Source organism: Zootoca vivipara, chromosome 3 (genome assembly GCF_965207765.1).
Source record: "Zootoca vivipara chromosome 3, rZooViv2.hap1.1, whole genome shotgun sequence".
Taxonomy (NCBI): Eukaryota; Metazoa; Chordata; class Lepidosauria; order Squamata; family Lacertidae; genus Zootoca; species Zootoca vivipara.
The window spans coordinates 74,854,041-74,879,190 of record NC_142586.1 but is presented as its reverse complement, the minus strand read 5'-3'; the positions used below and the strand labels follow the sequence as shown (position 1 = coordinate 74,879,190).

The following is a 25,150-nucleotide window of genomic DNA, read 5'->3' as shown; positions in this document are numbered from 1 at the left end:
CCCAAATGTGAGAAGACATTGCTTTTTCCTGAAGGAGGGAACATGCTGCATTCTGGGGGCTTCACCTTGTAAATTCCCAAGAAACCAGTTTTTTTAAAAAAAGATGCAAGTGCTTACTTTCACAGTGTCAACTTGTTAAATAAAATAAGGCAACAACATTACACATTACAAAAAAAGGGAGATAGAGGCTGGCAATAAGAATAGATCTGGTCCATTATCTTGCTCAAAGTGTTCCAACTGAAGTGACTTCTCTCTCTTCCTCATAGGGCTACCTAAGTACCACCTTGCACTGAGGGGAGGAGCTTGCAGCTTGCCTTGCTGTTATTCTACAACCATCTTAATTGATGCTTACTGTTTTAACATTTTTAATGTTTGCCTGCCTGAAAAGCAGCATATAAATATCAGAGATGTTACCCAAATTTCTAAGGTTGAGTATAGACTACAGATGAAGTATAATATATTAAAAAAAATAAACAGTAGGAGTGAAATCCGATCCCATACTATTACAAATGGTCCGTCTGCACAAGCACATTTGCTTGCTAAATAAAATTATGCCCCCCCCCCCCGTTCCCTCACCCCAGAGTTAATTTTGGGAGCACATCGAGGGAACAACCCCATTGCAAAAGTGGAAGACCTGCATGGCTTCCACCGATAGGGTTCGTCAGGTGAATCTCATTCTTTGTTATTTTTATTTACAAAAATATTTGTATACCACTATTTCATTAAAAAAATTATCCATGCGGTTTACAACAATGAAACTATTATTGAAAGTGAATTGGTAACAACTGTGATAATCTCTTGGATGCAATTCTTCAGGATTTCATTTGTGCAGGTTTTTACTGACTTATTTAAAATATTTCTCAATAGCCTACAATCACACATCTCTACGTAATTTACAAAAAAAATAAAACACAGGACCTATATCATACATAAAATAGTTGACTATCAAAAAGCAAAGTGATTAAAAAAACAGCATTCACAGGATGATTGTCGAAATGAAAATATATTCACAGCACGCTGAAATTCATACAGCGTCGATATCTGCCTCACCTCCTCTGGGAATGTATTCCATAATGCAGAGGGCATTATATCCAACACAGATGATTGCACTGGAAAGGAATAGTCACAGAATTCCCTACTACCACACATACAGACTATAATATCTATGACAATTGCATATAGTTTTCCCCATCAGCCATCAACTGCAGCCCTCTATTTTTGATGCCTCAAAAGAAGATGTTAAAATAAGCATACATACCATACCACTGTATGAATGGCGCAGCAATATTGCATGTCCATAGAGGAGCGTTCGATGGCCACCACCTTGAGCAGTCTGCATGAATAAGAGGGATTCATTAGCATGTTGGCATGAAATTAGTCTTTTCTGTTATAAGGAAATCTTGATTCGCCCATTGCCCCTATTGTGAGGGGTCAAAATAGTAGTTTTGTTGGTGGTGGTGGTGTTTTTTTTGTTTTTTTGTTTGTGTGTGTGTGTATTAGAACACACAAACATAGGATGTTGCCTTATTCCAAATCATAGCATTGGTCTGTGTAGCTGAATATTCCCGACATTGATTGGCAGCAGCTCCCAGGGTTTCAGACAGAGGACATTCCCAGCCACACCTGGAGAGACTAGGTGTTGAAGTTGGGATCTTCTGCATGCAAAACACATGCTCTACAACTTACAGCAATAGAAGTTTTCTTAGATTTTGATGAATGTGTATGTGTGTATGTGTGTGTGTGTGTGTATTGGCTCCACCTATTAAGATGTAAATATAATTGCCAGAAAATAAGAGACAACAGCATAGCCTGTTAGGCAAGAGACCTCCTTGCCAGTCTGTGTTCTTACTAAATTGTAGCACAACCATTCCACCCCTTTTGGTAGGCTATAGCAGGGCAGTCTCGAGCAGGTCGTGTGCCCTGGTGCTGAGGGGCGGAGATCGCTCCGGCTCCCCCGCCCTTGCAGGGCGCAGCACCCGGCCTACCGGCCTGGCGCCCCAGCACACCATGCCACCTAGAGCCGGCCCTGGGCTATAGAATATGTAACAATTCTTGATGCAAGATGGGCCTCTGAAGACGCTGCTCTTCTATGACCTGGGCAGTGTTCCACTATGGTATTCCATTACAATTTGTGCAGCCGAAATGCCTATGCAGTCCATTGGACTGTAGTTCATTGTGTTGAAAGCCAAGGGTCAACCCCTATTTTTCATTTCCCCTACCCTCAGGTTTTGTATGGGGTGTGACCAGTGCTATTTTTCTAAAAAAATGTTTAGGGGTACTCTCATTTTCCTACTCATATTGAAATACGGCCCCTCAATGAGGCAAACTTAGATTCACAAAATGTTTAGGGGTGTGTGTACTCCTGCGCCACCCCCCACCCCCCGGAAAAAGCCACATTTAGGGGAGCGCAAGTAACTTTTTAAAAAAGCTTATGGGAACCTCATTTCAGCAATATTTTATCATCTCTGCAATGAGCCCTCAAAGGCAATGTACTTTCACAACGAAATGGCCTAGCTTTGGAATTTACTGAACATCTCTTACCTAACATGGGGGGGGGGAATTACAGTAATTCCAGAATCCTATCAGTGCATGCCATAGAATGTCCACCCCATACACATAGCTATACAGTATAAACAAACACGCAACCATCTCAAGTAAAATAATTCAACACATGGGGCAACAATTAAAGCAATTTTGCACTAGGCATCAGGATTCAGGATTAAAAAGTTGATGATAAACAAGATAACATTTAATAGGAGATGGAACTCTCAAAAGTGGGCGACAGACAGTGCAAAAGCTAGAATGTTTTTGGAATCTGTCACTATCAACTATACATGCAAAACCAGGGGAGGGGAGAGGAAGAGGGGAGAATTGCTTTCTAGCTGTAGCTCATGCAAGCAAAATAAAGGCAAGAAAGGCCTTGAATAAATCATCTAAATGAGATTCCTGCATACATTTCACTAATAAGGGGATATTTTATAGGCTCTATTCCAGAGACTGAATTCATTGATAATCATCTCACAATCATTTATGGCACCACGATGATAAATGCTCCTTGTTTTAAAGCTATTGATTTGCTGGTGAATGACTGAACCTATAGCTAGAAGCATATTGAAGATGATAAATCGGGTATCTTGATTAACATATTCAAAGCAAAATATATGGTCTGCTTTTCCAGCAACAGATAGCTTGGCATATATGCATTTTTTTTAAAAAAAATATATATATTCAGTAATTCCTCAATAAATTGATAATACATTCCTGCATTGATACTGACAGTGTAGCCTTGAATATAAAATATAAATATTTATCTTTGCTGCTGAGACAGCATTTCTATCATCAACTGCTCTTTTCCATCACACACACACACACACACACACACACACACACACAAGTTGGGCTTAATGGGGGGGAATCATGCAAGCAGTTGTAAAACATACAATAGAAGGTTTATAAAACATGTGATTTTAAAAGAACTCTCATCCACTTTCCTTCTTGCATTAACTACATTCGCTCTTGAACACAGATTGCAGAAGGGACTCTCAAAGGCACTTAGTGTCTGCCTCCCATATCACCTTCATGATGTCACTTCTCTTGCTGACTTCAAATCCTTCTTCAAAACAAACCCTTTTCATGAAGCCTTTGGAACAACTTCCTTGCCCCCATGCCCAACTAAGCCTAAATACATATAGCTGAAAAAACCATGTATTATTTCCTTGTCTACTTGCCTTCATTTACTTCCCCTTGCTATGATGTCTCCCCTATATCTGTTATCCAGATAGTAAGACCCTCAGGGTACAGACTTGCTCTTCATTCTTTTTCAAGCAGCATGTACACGGAGGGCACTATTCAAGTAACAAACTGTTTACCTATTCATTTAGTGCCATTAATGTGTATGGTACAAGAGACAGGTCCACAATTACAACACCTGGAGGTGAAATATCCAGAGAGGCTGGACTGAGTTAAAAATCATGAAAGGTTTCAAAGGTATTATTAGTCAGTGCTGATTTTGTCCTACAAAACTTCATATAATCTGAGCACCCATAATACCAAGACTATCACTCTGAATAGAACTTTTCATGTCTGCTAAGATTCTGTGGAGAAGCCTTAGTCAAAGTCTCCTTCATAACGCACTAAATCAGGTCTGGTTAACTTTCCTCAGCCCAAGGACCACAATGAATTGGCCACCAAGTCCATAATCTGCATGTCAGCAGAAGGCATAGCCAATAAAATCCACTCACATACACATGCACACACATTCAACACACATTCAACACACACACACACACTCAACGGGAAGAGATAAACAAGTGTGTGTGTGTGTGTGTGTGTGTGCGCGCGCGCGCGTGCATGTATGCATGCATGCACACACACAAACAATAGGTAGAGAGGGAATGGGTCCTCCACACTGCATCACGGAGCTTGGGACACCAAGGAGAGGTCAAGGTGGGGGGGTTGGGTGCTGAAGAAGCAACAGGTTTTAGTGAGCAAGGAGAGCCTGTGACAGGGAACAGCTCAGACTCAGAAGCTGAAGAAGAGGAGGGGGACAAGAGGCTGCAGGAGAACCCAGGAGTCTGCCCTCCTCCTGCGACAAGCTCGCCTCCCCCCTTGACTCCAAGGACACATAGGGCGATGCACAGGGCGAAACAAGAGATTACAGGTGCCCCAATATAGTTTGAGGCTGTGTGGGAAACAGAGACCTAGAGGAAGCAGAAGGCGGGCAACATCAGTCCTGACGGGAGGTATTGCTGAGCTGTATGCCATTTTATTGGGGGGGGAAAGAATCAACTGCACTGCCAAACTCTGTGTCTTGTGTGCTGACCTGCATCTGAACCAGCTGTGACAGGTATTCACTTTAAGAAGTAGCATCACAGGGAACATGCAGATTTTGAATACATTTGTATTTGATTTGCCTAAATCGTATATTGGCTACAAATTAATCTTCATCTTAGAAACCAGTAGCAAACAGGACACTCCCTCTGGCTGCATCACTGCAGTGCAAATGTGCCAGCTTAAGTGCCAAATGGGCTCCACCAGGATGCTGGCACTGAGCTGGCCTCACCACTGCCTCACCCTCACCCTCTCAGTACACAGCCAGAGGGGCCTGGTGAGCAGCACAGCCCCAGCACACTGTCAGCTACTGTTAGATATATACTGAATTGCCACCAAGGTGGAATCTAGACACATACAAAAACTGTTCTGAAAATGCATTGAATTTTCCATAAGGCTCACCATTGCCATCTAGTGTCACCTTGTATGTTTAAAATGTTTTATTTGCAGCTGTATAGCTGAGTCCCAAGAATAAAGGTAAAGGTAAAGGGACCCCTGACCATTAAGTCCAGTCGCGGATGACTCTGGCGTTGCGGTGCTCATCTCGGTTTACTGGCCGAGGGGAGCCAGCCTACAGCTTCCAGGTCATGTGGCCAACATGACTAAGCCGCTTCTGGCGAACCAGAGCGGCGCACGGGAACGCCGTTTACCTTCCCGCTGGAGCGGTACCTATTTATCTACTTGCACTTTGACGTGCTTTCGAACTGCTAGGTTGGCAGGAGCAGGGACTGAGCAACAGGAGCCCACCCTGTCGTGGGGCTTCGAACCACTGACCTTCTGATCAGCAAGCCCAAGGCTCTGTGGTTTAGACCACAGCGCCACCCGCGTCCCCTGAATGCCAAGGATGCCCTGTCTCAAACCTACACAAACTGACTGTTGGAAGTGCAATGATTTTAAGGACATTATACAAAAAAAAATACTGCTTATACAACAAAATAAAAGCATTAAACAAATAATGATTAAAGATTAAACAAATAAACTTAACTGACAACACTGCACTTCTAATAGCTAGATGGGATTTAGAAAAGACCACTGCAGGCAATCATCTCAGATGTAGCAAAAGTGAAGTTAATCCTCCCAGATCCAATCAACATCTCACACAACATAGTAACAAATAGCAGTTTAATAAACCCCGTTAAAAACTAGAAAACCCATATGGTTTACCGCATATTGAAAAGGCTCAGATTTTTTTTTGTGAGTAAATAAACTGCTAAAGGCATGAATACTGAAGCTTAACAACAGAATGAGGAAAGTTATGACAAAGTTGAGGGATATGAAAAAAATCCCGAAAACTTTTGTGAAGTATCCAGTGGCATTTGGTACAGTTTAGTACCTCAAATGCATTACAGAATTTTACAGACATTATAGCCAGGTTCCATGTATTTGAGCCAAATTTCAAAATTTTACTATATGAATAATTATTAAATCTGATCGTTAGCAACTATATAACCATGTTTGGCCGGGGAGAACAGTATAAATCTTCTTACAAATTTCCTTCTTTGTGAATACTGGATGTTCAGTATGTTCTAGAAAGTCTATTTAACCAATTGGCTTTTTACAACTGTCTGGTTAAGATTTTTTTTTAAAAAAATTGACTATTTAATTGACTTTTACTGTGATACAGAGTTTTGTATCTCTTCTGAACTGTTCTTGGTCGAGAAGAGATAAATTAATTAAACAACAGTTTTCAAGCTTACCTTCATCATAAATTTCTGGAGTACCACGAGGAAGAGGGAAAAGAGGAAAAACATTAAATATTATTGCTCATCAGCACTTTTACAATAGGTTAATTTTTTCTCATTCCAAAAACAACTTTGCAAAGTAGCATTTGTAGCACTATACTGAGTACTAGAAAAAAAAATTGACTTTTCAAATTTACCTGGGCAGGAATGTCTTCCACAGTATCAAATATATTAAAATCACACATACATACATACATACATACATACATACATACATACATACATACAATGATTAATATCATGGAAAGACAAGTGCACAAAAATGCAGTGATCCAGAACACTAGTAATTGATCGGAAGAGATTGTAAATATGCAAAAACAAAAGTAAGGAGATTTTAAAACGAATCACTAATAACTCATGCACAACAATTCCAAAAAATTCTATCGGTGCACACATGCAGCTCTCCAGTGGAGTTGTGTGTATCTTGAAAAATCTATTTTTTTCATCTAGATTTTAACTATCCCTGTGTCAGAACTTGTGTAAGACTCTAAATTATTCGCAGAAACTCCGTAACTGATTTCTGTGAGTTATCATAGTGCATAAAATTATTTTATTTCAGAAGGTTTGTAAATATTCCTTGGTGCTCATGGCTGCCACAAAACAGCAAACACACATCAGTGAACCTATTTTCTTTTCTAACTAATGTAATGTAATGTAATGATTGTGACACTCAATGGCCTGCTATGATCAATGGGATATAATCATAAAATGAAAGAGGTACCCATCAAAATTATTTTGTTGCTTATCTGATACATCTGATGCCAACAAAAAAACACAGATAAATGTGCACTTACCCGTGAGGTTTGGATCTATCCTTTCCACAGTGCATGATCCAGCAGATGGCGCAAACTCAGCTGAGTCCTGCAGGCAGGACATCCAAAGCTGACTCACACCTTTTCCTTAACTAGGAGCTTGCCAGTATCCTCAGGTAGGAAGACAACCGGGATATTGGGAGTATTAACCTCCCACTAGACTAAAGGTTCTTGATAATAAACTTTTAAAGTCCTGCCTACAGCATCCATCTGATAAGACACCTTTACTCTGTTGAACCATACACCTGGGGAGAGGATACGATAACTATTTTTGTAGATGAAAGAATGTGACATGCTTAAAATAAGGAGGGAGGGGAGTTCACCAAACACTGCAAATTCTGCGAATTCATTATAATAAACTGCAGACAAGGTTCACAGGGTGGGAGTCCTGTGGAAGCCCAGGTGGTGGTAGCCAGGAATGCCTTTCACCAACTTAACCTGTAACCCTAGAAAGTGTGAACCTGGTTGCACTTACAAATGCACTACCTACATTCAGCCTAGATCAGGGGTTGTCATCCTGGTCCCTACCGCCCACTAGTGGGTGTTTCAGGATTCTAGGTGGGCGGTAGGGGGTTCTACAACACAAGCTGAATCCTCCTGCCATCGAGCACCGGTGGGCAGTAAGGACATTTTACCATCAAGAAAGAGGCATTAGTGGGCAGTAGGTATAAAAAGGTCGACTACCCCTGGCTTAGATTAATGCACTCAGTGACTTCAGCTGATACGGCATGTGGCCAGTTCTGTGCTTGTGGGGCTAGGCAGTCTAGGCACATTGCAAGCATTCACCATTGGCTACCAGTGTGTTTCCAAGCCCAATTCAAAGTGCCAGTCTTAACCTTTAAAGCCTTTAAATTGTTGGGGGCATGGTTATTTGAAGGACCACTTGCCCCTGTATGAACCTGCCGGTGCCTTGATATCTGCATCAGAGGCCCTACCTGCTGACTCACATTTAAAATCAGTTAGATTCATAGACACATGGCGTTGGAAGGAACCACAAGAGCCATCTAGTCCAACCCCCTGCAATGCAGGAATATTTTGCCCAACATGGGGCTCAAACCCATGACCCTGAGATTAAGATTCTCATGCCTAGACTGAGCTAGGCATGCAATAGGCAAAAGGCCTTTTCAATAGTGACCCATTCTGTGATCTTTGCACCCCGGCACCGCATATGCTTAAGACAGCCCTGATTGTTTTCTAAAAATTTCTGGACACAGGGGAGACATATTCAAGAGTGACTGCATCTCTTTCAAGGCAAGTAGTGTAACTTCCTCATGTAGTGAAACATTACCCATTCCCTGCACCATCTAGTCAATTCCCCCCTCCTAGATTTTATCAGCCATGAAGGGCACAGATCTAAAGGACACAAGATAGCCTCACTGCTACAAAGGCCATATCCATATCCTCAGGCTGCATCATCTTGAACTTATTCCACAGGCCATTACTAGATGATGCTTCAGGGACCTCCAACAGACCTGAACTAATTGTGGCATAAAGTTTGACACAACTACCATTGGGCCTGCCACAAGGAAAAGAATCTGTTTTTTCTCCACTCCCCCAGCCAGTTCTGTCACAGGTGAACTAAACTAAATGACACCTACATACATCAACGCAAGACCTGCTCTAGGAACAAAATGAAGGAACTTGGAAAATCCATTAAACTAGTCAAGGAACCACATGCTCCGTAACAACTCCAGAAAAATATGGAACACAGCTTATGTAGATACTTCCCTATGTTTTACATCTCCCACCTTTCTGTAGTAAAGCCTTACAATACAGGTGGCCACCTTATGTTATGGATGCTACAGCTGGCAGAAGGCACTGATTTGTTAACACTGCTTACTCCTTTGATAACCAGATAAACCGTAAACAGCACAAAACACTGGTTGGGAGACCTGCATGTGTATTTTGCTCTACGCTTGGCACTCTCTCATTTGGACTTGCCAGTGCTAAAGTTTTAGCAAGATTATTAAGGGCAGTCATCCTAAATTAGATGCAAATATGAGAGGAGAAATATTAGGGGTAAGAGGGTGCAGAGACAGTATGTAGTTTGTTATTCTATACGTTTACAGTATCTAGAAAACAATTTTTCATTTCAATATTGTTGAACAATATAATTGTAGACTGCTCAAATCTCAAGCATATGGAAACATTTCAAAGAAATACCCATCATTGTGTTCATTTAAAATTCACTGAATTAATGTACACAATAGTTATAAAATACAATAATATTAGAAATCAGAATATAGTCCTTTTCCAAAGAGAGGTTAATAGCATTAAGAAGTATTAGGGTTCTGTCTAACTTAGTCCCATTGAGAGCAGACCCATTTAAATTGATGAACTTAAGCTAGTCATCTCTATTATCATCAGCGGGTCTATTTTTATTAGGCCTAGCACTGGATACAATGCTAGGTTTCTAAATGAAAAGGAATTCAATTGGGTATATGAGTAAGAGCCCGATACTTCTGCTACCTAATTTACACTGTGTAGTAAACAGGTTTCCTGGGTTGGATTACAGTGTGATCCTTATTTTGCTAGTCCATGACTTAGGACAGTTTAATTTTTAGTTACTCAAGTTTCTGAAAAGGGATACAAATATTTAGGCGGACATTTTTACCATATGGCTGGCATAGCCACAGCTAAGGTGCTGAAATGTGAGAAATATAGTATAGTTCTTTCTTGAATTCTTGTAAAATCATATTATACTAATGCATTTATTTTTAAAATATGGGTTTATAACTCATTATAGAGAAGACAACAAAAGTAATTTGAGGGAAGAAACTAAAGACACAGCAATCCACACAATTAGCAAATAAAAATTAGAATCATGTAAACATGCAAACATAGACTTTTCAAAAGTAGATACCTCTGAAATAATGCAAATAGACTTTGAGTGCCAACATCTTACTATACAAAATAAAAAGTTAGACATGCTCAAGAGATTCTACACACAGAAAATACATTACTTGCATGCCTAGATTTCTACACACAAATACGATATTAACACACACAAATGGAAGACATATTGTCAAAGGTTTCCAATCCCAATAGCTCACAGAAATTCATTACATATCAATGCACAGATTTAATACAGAATTAGAAGAATAAGATGAGATTGGGCAAGATATATGTAGTGAATTGTTTTCTATAAATTCTCTGACATATGTTCATTACCTTGAAAAGCTTAATGCACACTATTTTATAAATAAAACAATACATCAGTTATAAACACAGAGGAAAAATTATGGTATTCACATGCATTATTCACTTAAGATGTGTTCAGACAAATGTCACAAATAATGACAGATTTAAAGGACATACATTTACAGGATGAAATTGCAAAGCTCAAAACTACAAGGGAGAATCCCTTTAAAAAAATTGTACTAAACAAGGATGAATGAGAACGCATTTCATTAGTCGTATTTTAAGAAGTTTGGGAACTATTTCAAGAACTCAACAGTCCCAGCTATCATTATTAAAGAAGTTTTAAAAAAAATTGTTTTGAGCTAAGCAAATTAGTGTTGTGGTACAGACAGAATACAAAAAACACAGACAATTTAGACTCTGTGATAGACAAAGGATTATTTTGGGTCAAGAGAGTCAAGCACATACCCATTTTTCCACATCAACTAGCTGTAGGGAGAAAAAACAAAACAAAACAAAAATGAGTTCCTTACTAAATGTGGTATTTTGCAATTTAGCACTCACATTTTGATAGAAATACCATTAATAAGAATGGTTATCACAAGGACATGGTTTCCAAACCCTTTTCTTACAAATGCTTGTGGGGGGAATTAAACGTTGCACTGAGATTTTGACTTGCCAAGCAGGGTGATTACCCTTCCTCCTCTGCGCACTGTTCCGGGGGGGGGTGTCTCCCAATCCCTCCAGGGGGCAGGAAAGAGGGCAAAGCCCCAGTGCAGAAACAGAAGTCCATCCATTCACAGGCCTTGTTAGTTTAATCCCGCCCAATAGCCATATATTATTTGTACTGAAATTAAATGCATGTTATTTTTCATTTGAATAATTTACATGCTGATTAATATAACAAAATCTCTAAGCGCTTCCTATAAATCACAAGCAAAAACGTCAGTACTGTACATGATTTCAAAATGCAATAAAATCCAGCAAAACATTAAGCAAACATTTTTGCATCAGTATCATCACTAAGCAGACTGGTTTGGTCAGTAATTGGTAACACAGTATAAACATGATATCAGTCCAGGCTGCGTCTTGTTGCTATGTTGTTGTAGTAGTTGTTGTTGTGGTTGTTGCTGTTGTCTCTAAGTTTTAGTCAGAACTCTTTCTGCAAAAGTTGGATCCACTTAGGGTTCAGACTTCATTATTACCGTAGTTGCATTCATTAGCTGTCCCTCCATTGCAGTTCTGCACGTTTGTTTCACCAGTAAGAAATATCTTCTAAACTGTACACACTAAACTGAACTCAAAATTCGTATTTAAAAAAATTAGCAGTACTTAAAGTACTTTCGCCCACACGTGCCCAATTTTTCTTCTCACAATAAAGTCTACATTCAAGAGGCCAAAGGAAATCCACACAGAAATGAGACTCTGAATGTAGCTTTGGCAGTATACAGCGGGATATTTTTCATCCTGAGGTCTGCATTCCCTCATGAGGGGGGCTGCATTATTATCAGTGGCAAGCAGGGCCAGAGGCAACAGTAGGCTACATTCCAGCCATGCAAAAGTCAAAAGGTTTCTACACACACCCCTCAATTCTTTATTCAGACAAGCACTGTATCATCACAGTTAAAGGACATATTCCTCTCAGATGGCATGGTTTACAAATGCCTCAACGTTCAATGCAATAATCAGGGCATCTATCTAAACTGCCCTGATAGAACAATTATATTTTGGCTTTGCAATCATTTTTGCATGGCTTATGTAGTAATCTTGCTCTCAAAGGGCTGCTCTGGCCTCCAATACGTAATGCTCAGTACACTTTCACAACAGTTTAATTTTGACAAGGAGGCACAAAAAAGTAGCATTCCAAATCAGAGCACTGCATATGCCCTAGAAGCTGCATCCTAAAATAGTCTTCCTAGAGTCCATAACACTGCTGGAATGATAGCTACACAGGGGGTAGGGGCTAGGACCTGCCTTTTCCAAGGATGCTTGGGTACAGGTGTCACCCCTCCCCCATTAAGAAACTTCACGGCACAATAATGGCAACAACAAAATTGTACTTCATAGAACTTGATTTTTTTTCCCTAGAGTAAATATTTCATGTGTATACATATCAGGCTTATATATTTTCACTTTGTTTTATTCATTTCCTATGAGCTATTACAGATGCAATCTCGGGTGTAAAACCAAGCCTGGCAGCAAATTTTATATTACTACTGAAAGATGTAGATCTGTTTACATAGTCTGAGGTTTTATTTTCTATAATAGAGGCATGCAATTTATCTTTCCATTTATAATCAAAGTTCAGATCCAGCCATATTAAGATAGAGCCTATATTTTGCTTACCAAATTGCTTCATCCTAAAAACTCAGAAAACACATACTTTTTCAGCATCATATCCCACATATGAGGCACAGAAAATGTTCTTGTCACCCCACAGCTTATTTTCCAAAACTTTGTTGTTGTTGTTGTTGTTGTTGTTGTTTAGTCGTTTAGTCGTGTCCGACTCTTCGTGACCCCATGGACCATAGCACGCCAGGCACTCCTGTCTTGCACTGCCTCCCGTAGTTTGGTCAAACTCATGTTCGTAGCTTCGAGAACACTGTCCAACCATCTTGTCCTCTGTCGTCCCCTTCTCCTAGTGCCCTCAATCTTTCCCAACATCAGGGTCTTTTCCAAGGATTCTTCTCTTCTCATGAGGTGGCCAAAGTATTGGAGCCTCAGCTTCACGATCTGTCCTTCCAGGGAGCACTCAGGGCTGATTTCCTTAAGAATTGATAGGTTTGATCTTCTAGCAGTCCATGGGACTCTCAAGAGTCTCCTCCAGCACCATAATTCAAAAGCATCAATTCTTCGGCGATCAGCCTTCTTTATGGTCCAGCTCTCACTTCCATACATCACTACTGGGAAAACCATAGCTTTAACTATACGGACCTTTGTCGGCAAGGTGATGTCTCTGCTTTTTAAGATGCTGTCTAGGTTTGTCATTGCTTTTCTCCCAAGAAGCATGCGTCTTTTAATTTCGTGACTGCTGTCACCATCTGCAGTGATCAAGGAGCCCAAGAAAGTAAAATCTCTCACTGCCTCCATTTCTTCCCCTTCTATTTGCCAGGAGGTGATGGGACCAGTGGCCATGATCTTGGTTTTTTTGATGTTGAGCTTCAGACCATATTTTGCGCTCTCCTCTTTCACCCTCATTAAAAGGTTCTTTAATTCCTCCTCACTTTCTGCCATCAAGGTTGTGTCATCTGCATATCTGAGGTTGTTGATATTTCTTCCGGCAATCTTAATTCCTGCTTGGGATTCATCTAGTCCAGCCTTTCGCATGATGAATTCTGCATATAAGTTAAATAAGCAGGGAGACAATATACAACCTTGTCGTACTCCTTTCCCAATTTCCAAAACTTCCAAATTCCAAAACTTTAAGTATCATATATTATTTCCTTCATTCAGTTCCTTCCATTATAACTCTGCCTCTCCTGAAAAACTGGCACTTCTTACAGAATAGTGGCTGAACTACAAAAAACAAAGGTGGGGATTGAGGAAACAAGACAAGGGACAATACTCGGTGTACTAATAAACCTTAAAAATGGGGTGGGTGAAGAGAAGACAAAGCTTCCAGCAGGAAATTGGACAAGGACATGGTTTCTTGCTCACTCTAATTAATAGTATTCTTTATGATAGCTCTGAAAAGGAAAGTGTCTTCATGGATTGTGCACATAAGCCATTTGCATTTTATCCTTTATATTAACTGAAGGATGCTTCTACAGATGTGTGCAGTGTATTATAGTACTTTATGTCAGCTCTGATATAAACTAGGCCAGACGGTTGGATATACAAGCAACATGCTAAGCACAAGATTCTGGAACAAATCACAGAAGAACAGATTTTTATAATTAAGTATGACAAGGTTTATGGCCAGTCCATCATACAAATCTTTTCTGATTACATTTTGGTTATAAGATATTAAACAGAAACTATTTAGACTCCAAAATATTAGTTTAAAGAAAGATGAGATGATGCAGTTGCTGTCATGTGGTAGTTCACGTGAGACAGATCAAGCGCAGGACTTTAAAGAGGTAACATTCCCATTTGTTTCTGCTGCAGCTGAGGAAATCCATCTTTTATCACAATTAGTATTAGAACACAGGGATGAGCTCTGAGCATGCTACACAAAGACACCCAAGACACTGCAGTAACCAGGACATCATAGTAAAAACAAACTGACAACTTACTCTTCTATAACTGTATCTCAAAATCTGAAATCATATTTTTCTTTTTTTAAAAAAAGAACAATGAACAAATAAGCCACCGATGGTAAAATAACAAAAGCTTCCTGGAATTTTTGAATCCCCTCCCCCAAACATGTGCTGCCTGCAAATGGGGTAGCAATGTGGGGAGGTCATATTTAATTAGCCCTATAGCAAAGTGCCTAGTGAAACTCATCCTGTTCTCATCCTGGAATAGGCTCTCTGACTTTCACCATGAAGTCCTCCAAACATCAGAATCTTAGTTATTTCATACTTTGTTGATTTTCCTGGAGGGGTGTTTTTTTGTGGGTTTTTTTGTGATCTTTGTTCTCAATCCAGCTTTTAGACTGCTTTTAACAGATACTGAGTTATTATAATTAGGGATATCACTGAATTTTGCCATGTGCAGTCCTAAACGTTGGACACTCCTATTGGCAGTGGGAGGGAGAAGCATTCAAAACAGGATCCTCAAATATATAAGCATCCTTCTTCAAATAACTACAAGAAGGTTCCAGGCTGACACAGTTCAAATCAAGCCCGTCCTTTTACCTTTGTCTTGTAAGCTGGTTTTGTACATACACACACCTCTCTCTCTTCCATTCAGGCAAAGCATTATTAGGGTTCAATGGCACATCCTAGCCAAGCAAAATAAATAAATCAAGGGGTGTGTGAAGAAGGTATTGGAGCAAGTATGGCCTGCGCAAAGTCCCAAGGGTCAGATAGACAGCATTTGCACCCCAGAACTGTGGTTCCCCACCACTAAGATAAGGCAAATTCAAGCAAACAAAGTAGCACCCTGGACAGCTCAAGGTAAATATCAGACCAGTTAGGAGGCTGGAGCAGCTTCAAAATCCCCATGACACAGAGCTCCACAAGACCCATAGTGTAGCTTTGGGTCAGCTGTTCACCAAAGCTTTGCCCACACAGTTTGATTTAATTGATTTCAAGGCAAGTAAGGAACATTGACAACAAGTTAGATTTTATTTATAAAAGATCTAACCAATTCTACCTATTTCAACTATGAACTGTTCCTACAGGCACATATTTCATTCCTACTGCTTTTAATCTTACCTAGCATCTCTTAATTGGTTTTCATTTATGGCCAGGTTCAATAAAGTGCTTGTTTATTTACTGGGGACTCCTAAACAATGTTACCAGGAATTCAAGGTAGTTGTGACACACTGCAAGAACTGAACTGCAGAAATTAATCAGACACCTGTACAAGAGGGTAAGACTGAATGATGCAATTCTTCTTGTAGAAGCTGGTTATTTCTGCTTCAAACTGAAGAAGATGAAATAGAGAGGAAGAAAGGCAAAAGCAGAAATCTATCAAGCACCAGCTAGCTTTATTATTGTGAAAGAATATATGTAAAACATCATTTAAAATGTGTATTTAAAAAAATAAAAGTTATATATACTTCTAGATACAAACACCATATTGATTATATAACATGTATAAAATACAAAATGAGAAGACTAAAAATCAATATTCATTAGAAACTGATAAATACATGATTAAAACTAGGCATAAAGCACTCAAATTATATAAGTATATGCCTATCTGGTTTCCAAGACTGATATATATGCCATATTTTGTAACGGTCATGTGGAAAGTATAATGAAAACAAAATATTCATACATTTTTCTGGTTTGCAAACATAATGACTGCTGGGGGGGGGAGAGATTTTCATGTTTGGTTTTAAGTTTTCCATGGCTTTTGGTCATTCAAGTTTTCTGAGAATGTAAACTTCAATAAAATAGGGAGTGTGATAGGATTCCAAAAGCTGTTAATAAAAAGCATCAAGGTCAACAAGACACTTAATAGAATCCAAAAGCAACTGAAAATTATTTAAAAGGTGGAGACATTGCTGCTCACCCCTTCTGCTTTCTCCTCAGTGTTGGCCAGCATTTCCTGGAGGGCGCGCACAGACAAGGACTGTTCCAGCACAAAAGTACAGATGGAGAGATCCGGAGGAACATTCTAGTTGGAAAAAAACATGAAGACAGCATTCAGCGAAGCACTGCTTATCATTTAGTTGTTGACAGAGCATTCCTTACTTACAGGGCAATCCTAAATGTGTTAAGAGAAAAATAATTTCCTCTAAATTCAGTGAGACTTACCCTCTAGAGTCTAGTAAATGTGTTTAGGATTGCAGCCTTAATTAACCCAAAGAGCCATCTGAAGAAAGGCAGGGGGAGCACATGAAAACTAATTTACTCCAATAAGCTATTCTAGGAAATTCACATTAATTAAATGAATCTGTGTAAAGATGGGGTGGTGACAACCTTACTAGTAGGAATGCATGTATACATGTAGGAAAAAAAGAGTCCCTACCAAGTAGTAAAGAAACCAGTCACCAGAACTTTGCTATTCAAGAGAGTAACAATTGTCAATCACAATCAGGTTTATACTGTAACATTATTTAAGATCAAATTCTACTGGCAGGAGCCGTTGTGACTGCATTTGACAGCAGAGCTGCAAAGTAAAATATAATGATTTTCAGTTTACAGCAGTGCTCCCACTATTATTTGATGTCTAGCACTCACTGGCTATTTTGGATATACCGTGTTTCCCCTTTTTTAAGACACCGTCTTATAACTTTTTTTTCTCCAAAAAACACGGGGTGGCTTACTTTCAGTGGGATGTCTTATTTTTTATTACCGGTACGGTTTTTACAGCTCAGGGCGCTGGCTCAGGGCGCTGCTGGGCTCTCTTGAGTGCTCGGCGCGGTATGTGTGTATGCAGCCTAAATGATGCCCACCCCCATGTGCCAAGTACAAAAATGAAATGGGGATGGAGATGAAGCACACCTTCTGGGGCTTGGGTGCTTGTGTGTATCACTTCTGTGTTCTGCACAGCACCTTGCTCCTGGTTAGCAAAGCAAAAATAACCTACGTGCAAACAGGTATTGCATTATGCTCCACAATCCCTCTCTGACTTTTCTTGGCACACGGCAGTCCTTGCATGAAGTGTTACTTTAGGAAGAAAATTCCCACGAGCCGAGGGGAATGCCATATCCCTGCTTACAATCTCCATTTCTGTCCCTCCTTATATAAATTAAACCAGTGAATAAGGCTGCAGTCCCATAATAACCACTTATCTGGACTTAAGCCCAGCTGAACTCCATGGGACTTACTTCTGACTAGAGATGTATAGAATTGTCCTTTAAGGATGTCATTGGGACCATTTATTCCACTTGCAAAAAAAAAAGTCTAAAGTTTATTTCAGCGCAGAATTCAGTGCAGAATTTGATTATCTTTTTCTTTATGGGGCAGACATGCCCCAACAGTTGTTCAACTTCAGTACTCTATATACTTGATGAATTATGTAGGATGACATAACTGTACTCATATTTTAATAGGACTGAAAAGAAGTTGTTCAACTTGAGTTATGCAGGATGGCATTACACATATTTTATTAGGACTGAGAAGCATGGAAGGAACATGCTTGGTTATCTGGAGGGTAGCTTTACATTGGCAGACATCACAAGTGGCCTCTGAAAGCTCATAAAAAGTGCAAGGCAGAAATGTCAGAGGCGAAGGACATTGCAAGAGTATGGTAATAATGCAATGAGCACAGTTGCAAAGAACAATACAGTATCCCTGAGCTGCTTTCTCGCCCAGGTCCTGCGCTTGGCTCCCGGCTGAAAGCACCGCACGCAGCGTGGGGAGTCCGCTGGGGCGGAAGGGGCCTTGGGAAACTTGGTTGCCCAGGGAGCGCCCCAACCAAACTCCATGATACAACCTTCCCCCCTGACGCCCCTTTCTGAGCAACCCTGACCCCTCCCCCCTCCCCAGGGGCGTGCGCGCTAGGGTTAGGGAGGGAGAAGGGGAAGCACAAGCCCTTCCTTGGCGCTTCGGCCTTGAGGACTCTCGCCGGGCGCCTCCTTCAGCAACGGGCTGTGCTTAGGTCTGCCGGAAGCTTGCCCGCCAGGCCGGGACTCGTCGAGGCCGCCCTCCGGCATTGTCCCTTCACTCCGCGCCCGGCCCCTCCCACGGGGCTGGAGCTCGCAGGGCGGCGCGCTCGCAGTGCCTCTGCGGCGGCGGCTTCTGCGGCGGCGGCTCTTCCTCACGCTCTTTCCCGGCTCCCGCAGGCAGAATAATGGCCATAGCCCAGCAGCCCTCGGCGGGCCGCGGGGCGGGTCTGTAGTTGGTGCGGGGTCGCTTGCCGCGATCGGGAGCCGGAGGCACCGGGCGTCGCGCCAAGTGCCCGCGCACCCCTCTTCCTCTCGCTCTCCATGGACGGGGGAGCGGGGGGCGGCCCCGGGGTGCCCAGCTCGGAGAGCCCCAACCGGAGAGCCCCAACTTTACAGTGTCTTCCCGCGGCAGCGGGGCTGCCCGCTGCCGGGACTGCTGCCCTCAGGGAGACAAGAAACAGGGTCCTGTTAAACGGCGTTTTAAAATGCCATTTTCTTCCCCCTGCTTCCTGCCTCCGCTGCGTCGGAGCACCGCAGAACAGCTGATTGGAGCCCGGCTTCACAACTGAGCGCACTCCTGCAGTGCCGGCTGCAAGGAGTGACTCTGTGAGTGGAAGTGCCTGTGGGGGTTGGTTTCCACGGTGTGGAAGTATGGCTTATTTTCGGGGTATGTCTTAAATTTCTCAGATGCTTAAAAACCCTGCCATGGCTTACTTTATGACTACGTCTTAAAAAAGGGGAAACACGGTACGTTATACCATGGTTTATAATTACAGGAACAAGGCTTTTGTAAGTCTCAGGTTTGCATGCTCTCTCTTCTCGCACAGCCATGAGGAGACTAGAAACAGACAGCCCCAGCTTATGAAGTGTGTCTGCCCCAGCTAACAAAGTGTCAAGGCAAGTTAAACAGCCAAATGAGTTTGGCAGCAGGGCAAGAAGTCCAGGGTACACTGCTCTGCTCCTCCTTTCCTTGATCAAAACAAAACCCAAGCTTCTAATAAAGTACAGTGGTGCCTCAACTTACAAATTTAATCCGTTCCGAAGGCACCTTCGTAGGTCAAAAAATTCGTAAGTGGGAAAGCGCCATTGGAAACGCGATTTCCCATAGGAATGCATTGGAAACGGAAAGTCGAAGCAACCCTATCAAAAAATTTGTAAGTCGAAAAAACCTTATCTAAAACCGCCACGGTTTCCGTTCGGATGTCGAGAAATTCGTAAGCGTGCGGCCATTTTCCCCATTCGTAAGTCGAAAAATTCGGTTGTCGAATCGTTCGTAAGTCGAGGTACCACTGTAACTCAATAAACTACAAAAACAGTTACGCAGACAGAAAATCAGAAGCTTTCCATTGTTTTGCGCAATGTGTCACATGTACAACTATCTTCCTGCCAGATAGAACTTGTGGTTGTGTCTTCAGTGCATAGCTGCCAAGTTATCCCTTTTTTACAGGGATTTTCCCTTATGCTGAATAGGCTTCCTCGCGAGAAAAGCGAAAACTTGGCAGCTATGCTTCAGTGCAATGAGCTCTTGGATCTCCACAAACAATTTCATTTCCTTGAAGCCAAGGTGGCTGAGAGAAGAAGAAAACCTGAGAGAAGAAGAAAGGTTTGTGGATGAGGCCTTCAGGGATATTATAGCTGTATCCCACTCACAGGATGACAGCTCCAATGTGCGTACACGAGGTGAATTTCCTGCCTAGCATGATGGTTGCAGGTGTTGCCCCTCATCTAGATAGCCTAGTAGATAGTGCTGGGATAGGGTCAACAGTCACAGCGCACACTGAGATTAATGACACAGGGAAATGTAGCTGTAGGTCCCGGGAGCAAAATGGCATCCACCTGAGTGAGAGGTCTCAAATAACTCAAGCATGAAATTATGAAGGAGGGTAAGATCACATGCCTAATTGTGATAAGTGAAGATTATTGACATAGAATAGAGAGATCAAGAGTGAGAGCAGAGAAACTTATGCAGGACAAAGGGAACAAATCTTCTGCGGCATAAAAAATCACAGAGGAATAAAGTAGCAGTAAATTCATTCTCACACACACACACAAGTCATATATAAGCATGCTAAATCTCATTTTCTGGCTAACCTTGGCCATCAAATAGACACGTGTACAATGTATTACTGTGATTAAATAGATAAGTGAAGGAAGCAACTCTTAAAAGCCAATAAAATTGCTAACCTAACAACTGTCTGCACAATCTTCATTGTGTTATATTGCTAGCCTCGCCTATTTTTAAGATTCCAGTTAATTAGTGTAAGTGTGTGTGTACACCATAAAATTATACCTCAAAAATTGCAGAGGCTTAATGTTCCACTACAGTATACTGTACAAAGCCTAAGAACCAAGATTACCTAGAACCAAACATTCACATGCAAGATTCTAAAACCATAATCAGTATGCAATCGACCCAACACTTCTGCTGTAAAGTTTATACACATTTTGTTTTTGGGAAGCATTTGGCTTTATTTAAATCTGGTTCAGAAAGGGATCTGGTATATTTCCTTCTGCTATATAGGACAGAGGGAGAAATTTCTTCTGTCCACACACTCACCGTTCAGTTACCCATTTTCCAAAACCCAGAGATGTGGAAATTTAGCCACATTGAAATCAAAACTAGGTGCTGTCATTTACTTGTGACATAAATGACAGCAACCCAGAATGGTTTTTATAATGGAACATCTTTATGTTCCTTACCGGTCTTTTTTTATATACTTAAAATGATTTGATATTTCTTTTATAGAATCATCATATTATAGCATATGCAACATATTTATCTAATAGTTGCAGTCTTAAAGAAATAGTAAAAACCAGCCTCCCCCGAACACCAAATAATATTCACACTACTTTGCATAATAATGTATACATTATAAAGAAGCCAGCAAGCATGACTGCATGACTTCACTGTTATCTGCTTATGCTCATAAATGCATTTTCCTGACATACCCAACCTTGCCTTTTCCTAACTGCAGCTCCTTGTTTTTCTTGGACTTGCCAGTTAAATTCACAATTTAGATTCACAAAGCTTTTTAACAAATATTATTGTCCGCTTTTGTGCTTTTACAATTTTCTATCACAGTATTTTATTTATTGAAGGAACAGTTAAAATAGTATCAACTATAAAACACTGGGGAAAACCATTCATTTATTTAGGACACACTCCTTTATCTCTGGGAGACGAGGATTTGGATAAACAGCCATTATTGTTCTTATAATAAATTTAATTTAACTCCTTTCCTCCTACGTAAACCAAAGCCTCTAGGAATAAAGTATTTTCTTAACTAGGGGCAAATTGTTTCTAAATGTTTCACTGATTCTGTTTGTGATATTGAGTGCTTCACACTTGAAAAGGATCCTTGCACCGAGTACAGAAGCTCAGAAGCTTCAATCAGCTAAATGATAAACAGCCCAAATGAGCTATTATAGGCAACTGAGTAATCTGAAGTAGTTTAAGGAAGCTGCAATTGCATATATACACACAACAGCCTGAAGGATATTATGGTCGTGTTTATCATCTAATGCAAAAATAGGCCAGCTCTGGTGGTAAGTCACTGCTATCTTTTATCTTGTTTTTCACACCACACAAAAACTTTAAAGAAAAACTCCCAAGGGGATCTAATGTTTAATGTATTTCATGCTGGATTATGAAAACTTTATAGATCTTGACTGTAATGCTATTTTTATTCTGAATAGCTGCAGAAAATTTGTATTTGTTTTATTTATTGTATTTGATCTTATATAATATCTTATCTCTTTTCCTCCAAGGTGCTCAAATTAGCACTCATGGTTCTCTTTATTCCCCCCTGGTAACCACCCAACAACCCTGTGGTGCCAGTTAGACTGAGAGACAGTGGGAGGAATTCAATGTTGCGCTCTTCTGATCGTTGCATCAGTGCAAGTATTTTGGCTTGCAGACAGAACAAGCCCTACCCCTCCCTTTTCTATGTTCCAGGGGTTCTCCGAGGCCCCCCTAAATGAATTTCAGGGGCATGGAAGGGCATGGGGCAAAGAGAGGGGAAAAGACCCACAGCTGACTCCTGCCCAGTGATTGATCCAAGGTCACAAAATGAGCTTCATGACAGAGTAATTTTAACCCTGGTCTTCCAGGTCCTAGTCTATATATGCCTCAACCTTATTCCACATACTGGAAAGTAAAAAATGAATAAGCTTGAGGAGGGGGAATGACTCCCAAATCCATGGAAGCCCTTGTTAGCAGCCCTGTGATAGCACCTTTTAAGACTAATTCAGGCTGCAATCCTGTACACACTTGTCAGGGAGCAATCTATATGGAAATCAGTAGGGCTTACTTCTGTATGTTGTTATTGTACCACACCAGCCCATATAATAAATACTTATATGTTTAAGGTTAAGGTCAAGTGTTTTTATGTTTAAGTGCTAATTATTTGTGGGTGGTGCCATGGTCTAAACCACTGAGCCTAGGGCTTGCCGGTCGGAAGGTCGGCGGTTCGAATCCCCACGATAGGGTGAGCTCCTGTTGCTCAGTCCCTGCTCCTGCCCACCTAGCAGTTCGAAAGCACATCAAAGTGCAAGTAGATAAATAGGTACCGCTCCGGTGGGAAGGTAAACAGTGTTTCCGTGCGCTGCTCTGGTTTCGCCAGAAGCGGCTTAGTCATGTTGGTCACAAGACCCGGAAAAACTGTCTGCGGACAAACGCCGGCTCCCTCAGCCAGTAAAGCGAGATGAGCACTGTAACCCCAGAGTTATTTGTGACATTAACTGTCAGGGGTCCTTTACTTTTTTATTGTTTGTACAACTACAATGCTAAGCAGCCAGTTTCTTTGTGAGGAGAGGAGAATGAGGGAGAGAACCACAACATGTGGAAGCCATACAACTCTTCTCCCACCAGAGAGGCAATTCTTAGTACTTCTCGGTTTAAGTAGGTGCTAAGTATTTGTACAACTGCAATACCTCAATGTCCACAATATTGTTGCAAGGGAGGAGGATGGAGAGCAAATCAGAAGTTGTCCCCACATACATGACATCCTCGGGCCCTACGCTGTCCTACCAGGGCTGGATCTAGACACATCAAAGACGTGTTTCAGTTCAACGTGTTGTAAACTCATACAAGGAAATCTGGTTAGGAAAGACAGGACTCCACAGCGCCATCTGGTGTCACATTATTATACTGCATATACAACGCATATAAAACACATTTTCTTTACCAATCTAGCTGAGTGCCAGGTCAAGAGTTCATCAGTCGCCGCCTGTGCCAGCTGCAGTTTACATGAACCAACCCAGATTAAAGCCCAAGATTAACTGCTCACCTGCCCCAGTTGCTCACTCTGCAAGATTATTTCTCAAGTAGTGCAGTGACTATGAAACCACTGCAACTTGTGAAGCATGAACGACAGCAAGTCTCCATACAAGCAATGAAGCATTCCCTTCACAAAAAAAGTATTCTCATCTTCTGCTTTTTCTTTGGATAAAACAGTTGTATTGGGTTGATATCTACTCAGTTGTCTTCTCCTTGTCATTTGTTTTATAAAGTCCTAACTCCTATCCTCATTGTGCTTGTCCTTTAGCTTCTTTAGTTTTTGCATCTCCTTTATGTGATAAAGCAGTTTCCATGCACTCTTCTTCTTCACCATAATCTTCTCCATTTTTCCCTTCTCATCTTTTGTTTTAACTCCATTGTCACTGTTTCTTTTCACTTCCTTTTCTCTCAGTGAGACCCCTTATACATGCTTTAAAAATACTGCTCTTTCTTCAGCCTTCCCCATTTCTTATGTTTTCCCTTTCTATTCGGATACTCCCACCACTGAGGGCTAAAGCCAGACATACTAGAAAGAGCTGTAAATTATTGGCAGGGGGAAAACGCATAATGTATCCACTTTACGTTGTACTTCTGAACTTAGAATTTGTTAGATCTGTCACCTGTTCTTTTCTATATTAATTTTTTTTACTAAATGCATCTTAGTTTTCTAGATGCCTGAGAAGCATATGTTGTTCTTAAGTCTTTTTTTAAAAAAAACCAACTAAAGAAAAAGATATGGTAATATGATTACATGGACATCTTATTTATGGACCAACAATGAAGTACTGGGGAGGATACATTTGCTGTTTAATTAAAATTTATTTGTTAAATAATATTTTATAAAACTATAGAATACTGAAGTTACCTACCCTTACATATTTTATTACTGGGAATTATTCAGTTACAAGGACAGATGAAATCCTCAGAACCACTGCTATTATAATGAATCATTAATATTCCAATTAATTTTTTATAATGATGAATAATACATTCAAAATGACTGACTGAAAGTAAAACATTAGTCTGCACCACAGTGGAGATAATAAATTTAATTAAGGTTGTGCTGAAGGAATTTGTAGGCAGAAAAAATAATAAAGGCCTTATATTCAAGATTATTTTAGTATATTTCCTTTACTCGCCAAAATTTAAAATTTTATCCGAAACTAAATAAATAATTCTA

General features: G+C 40.7%; 1 protein-coding gene across 4 annotated transcripts in view; it reads right to left on the bottom strand.

Annotated features, from left to right (window-relative positions):
* Positions 1-25,150, bottom strand: part of RYR2 (ryanodine receptor 2) — a 251,063-nt gene that overhangs the window by 174,363 nt on the left and 51,550 nt on the right. For all 4 annotated transcript variants that reach the window (XM_060272866.2, XM_060272867.2, XM_060272868.2 and 1 more), the window contains exons 3-4: positions 16,652-16,756; positions 1,259-1,333 (exon numbers count right to left, since the gene is read on the bottom strand). In XM_060272866.2, coding sequence (XP_060128849.2) covers positions 1,259-1,333; positions 16,652-16,756 — 180 coding nt within the window. The remainder of the gene's footprint in view (positions 1-1,258; positions 1,334-16,651; positions 16,757-25,150) is intronic.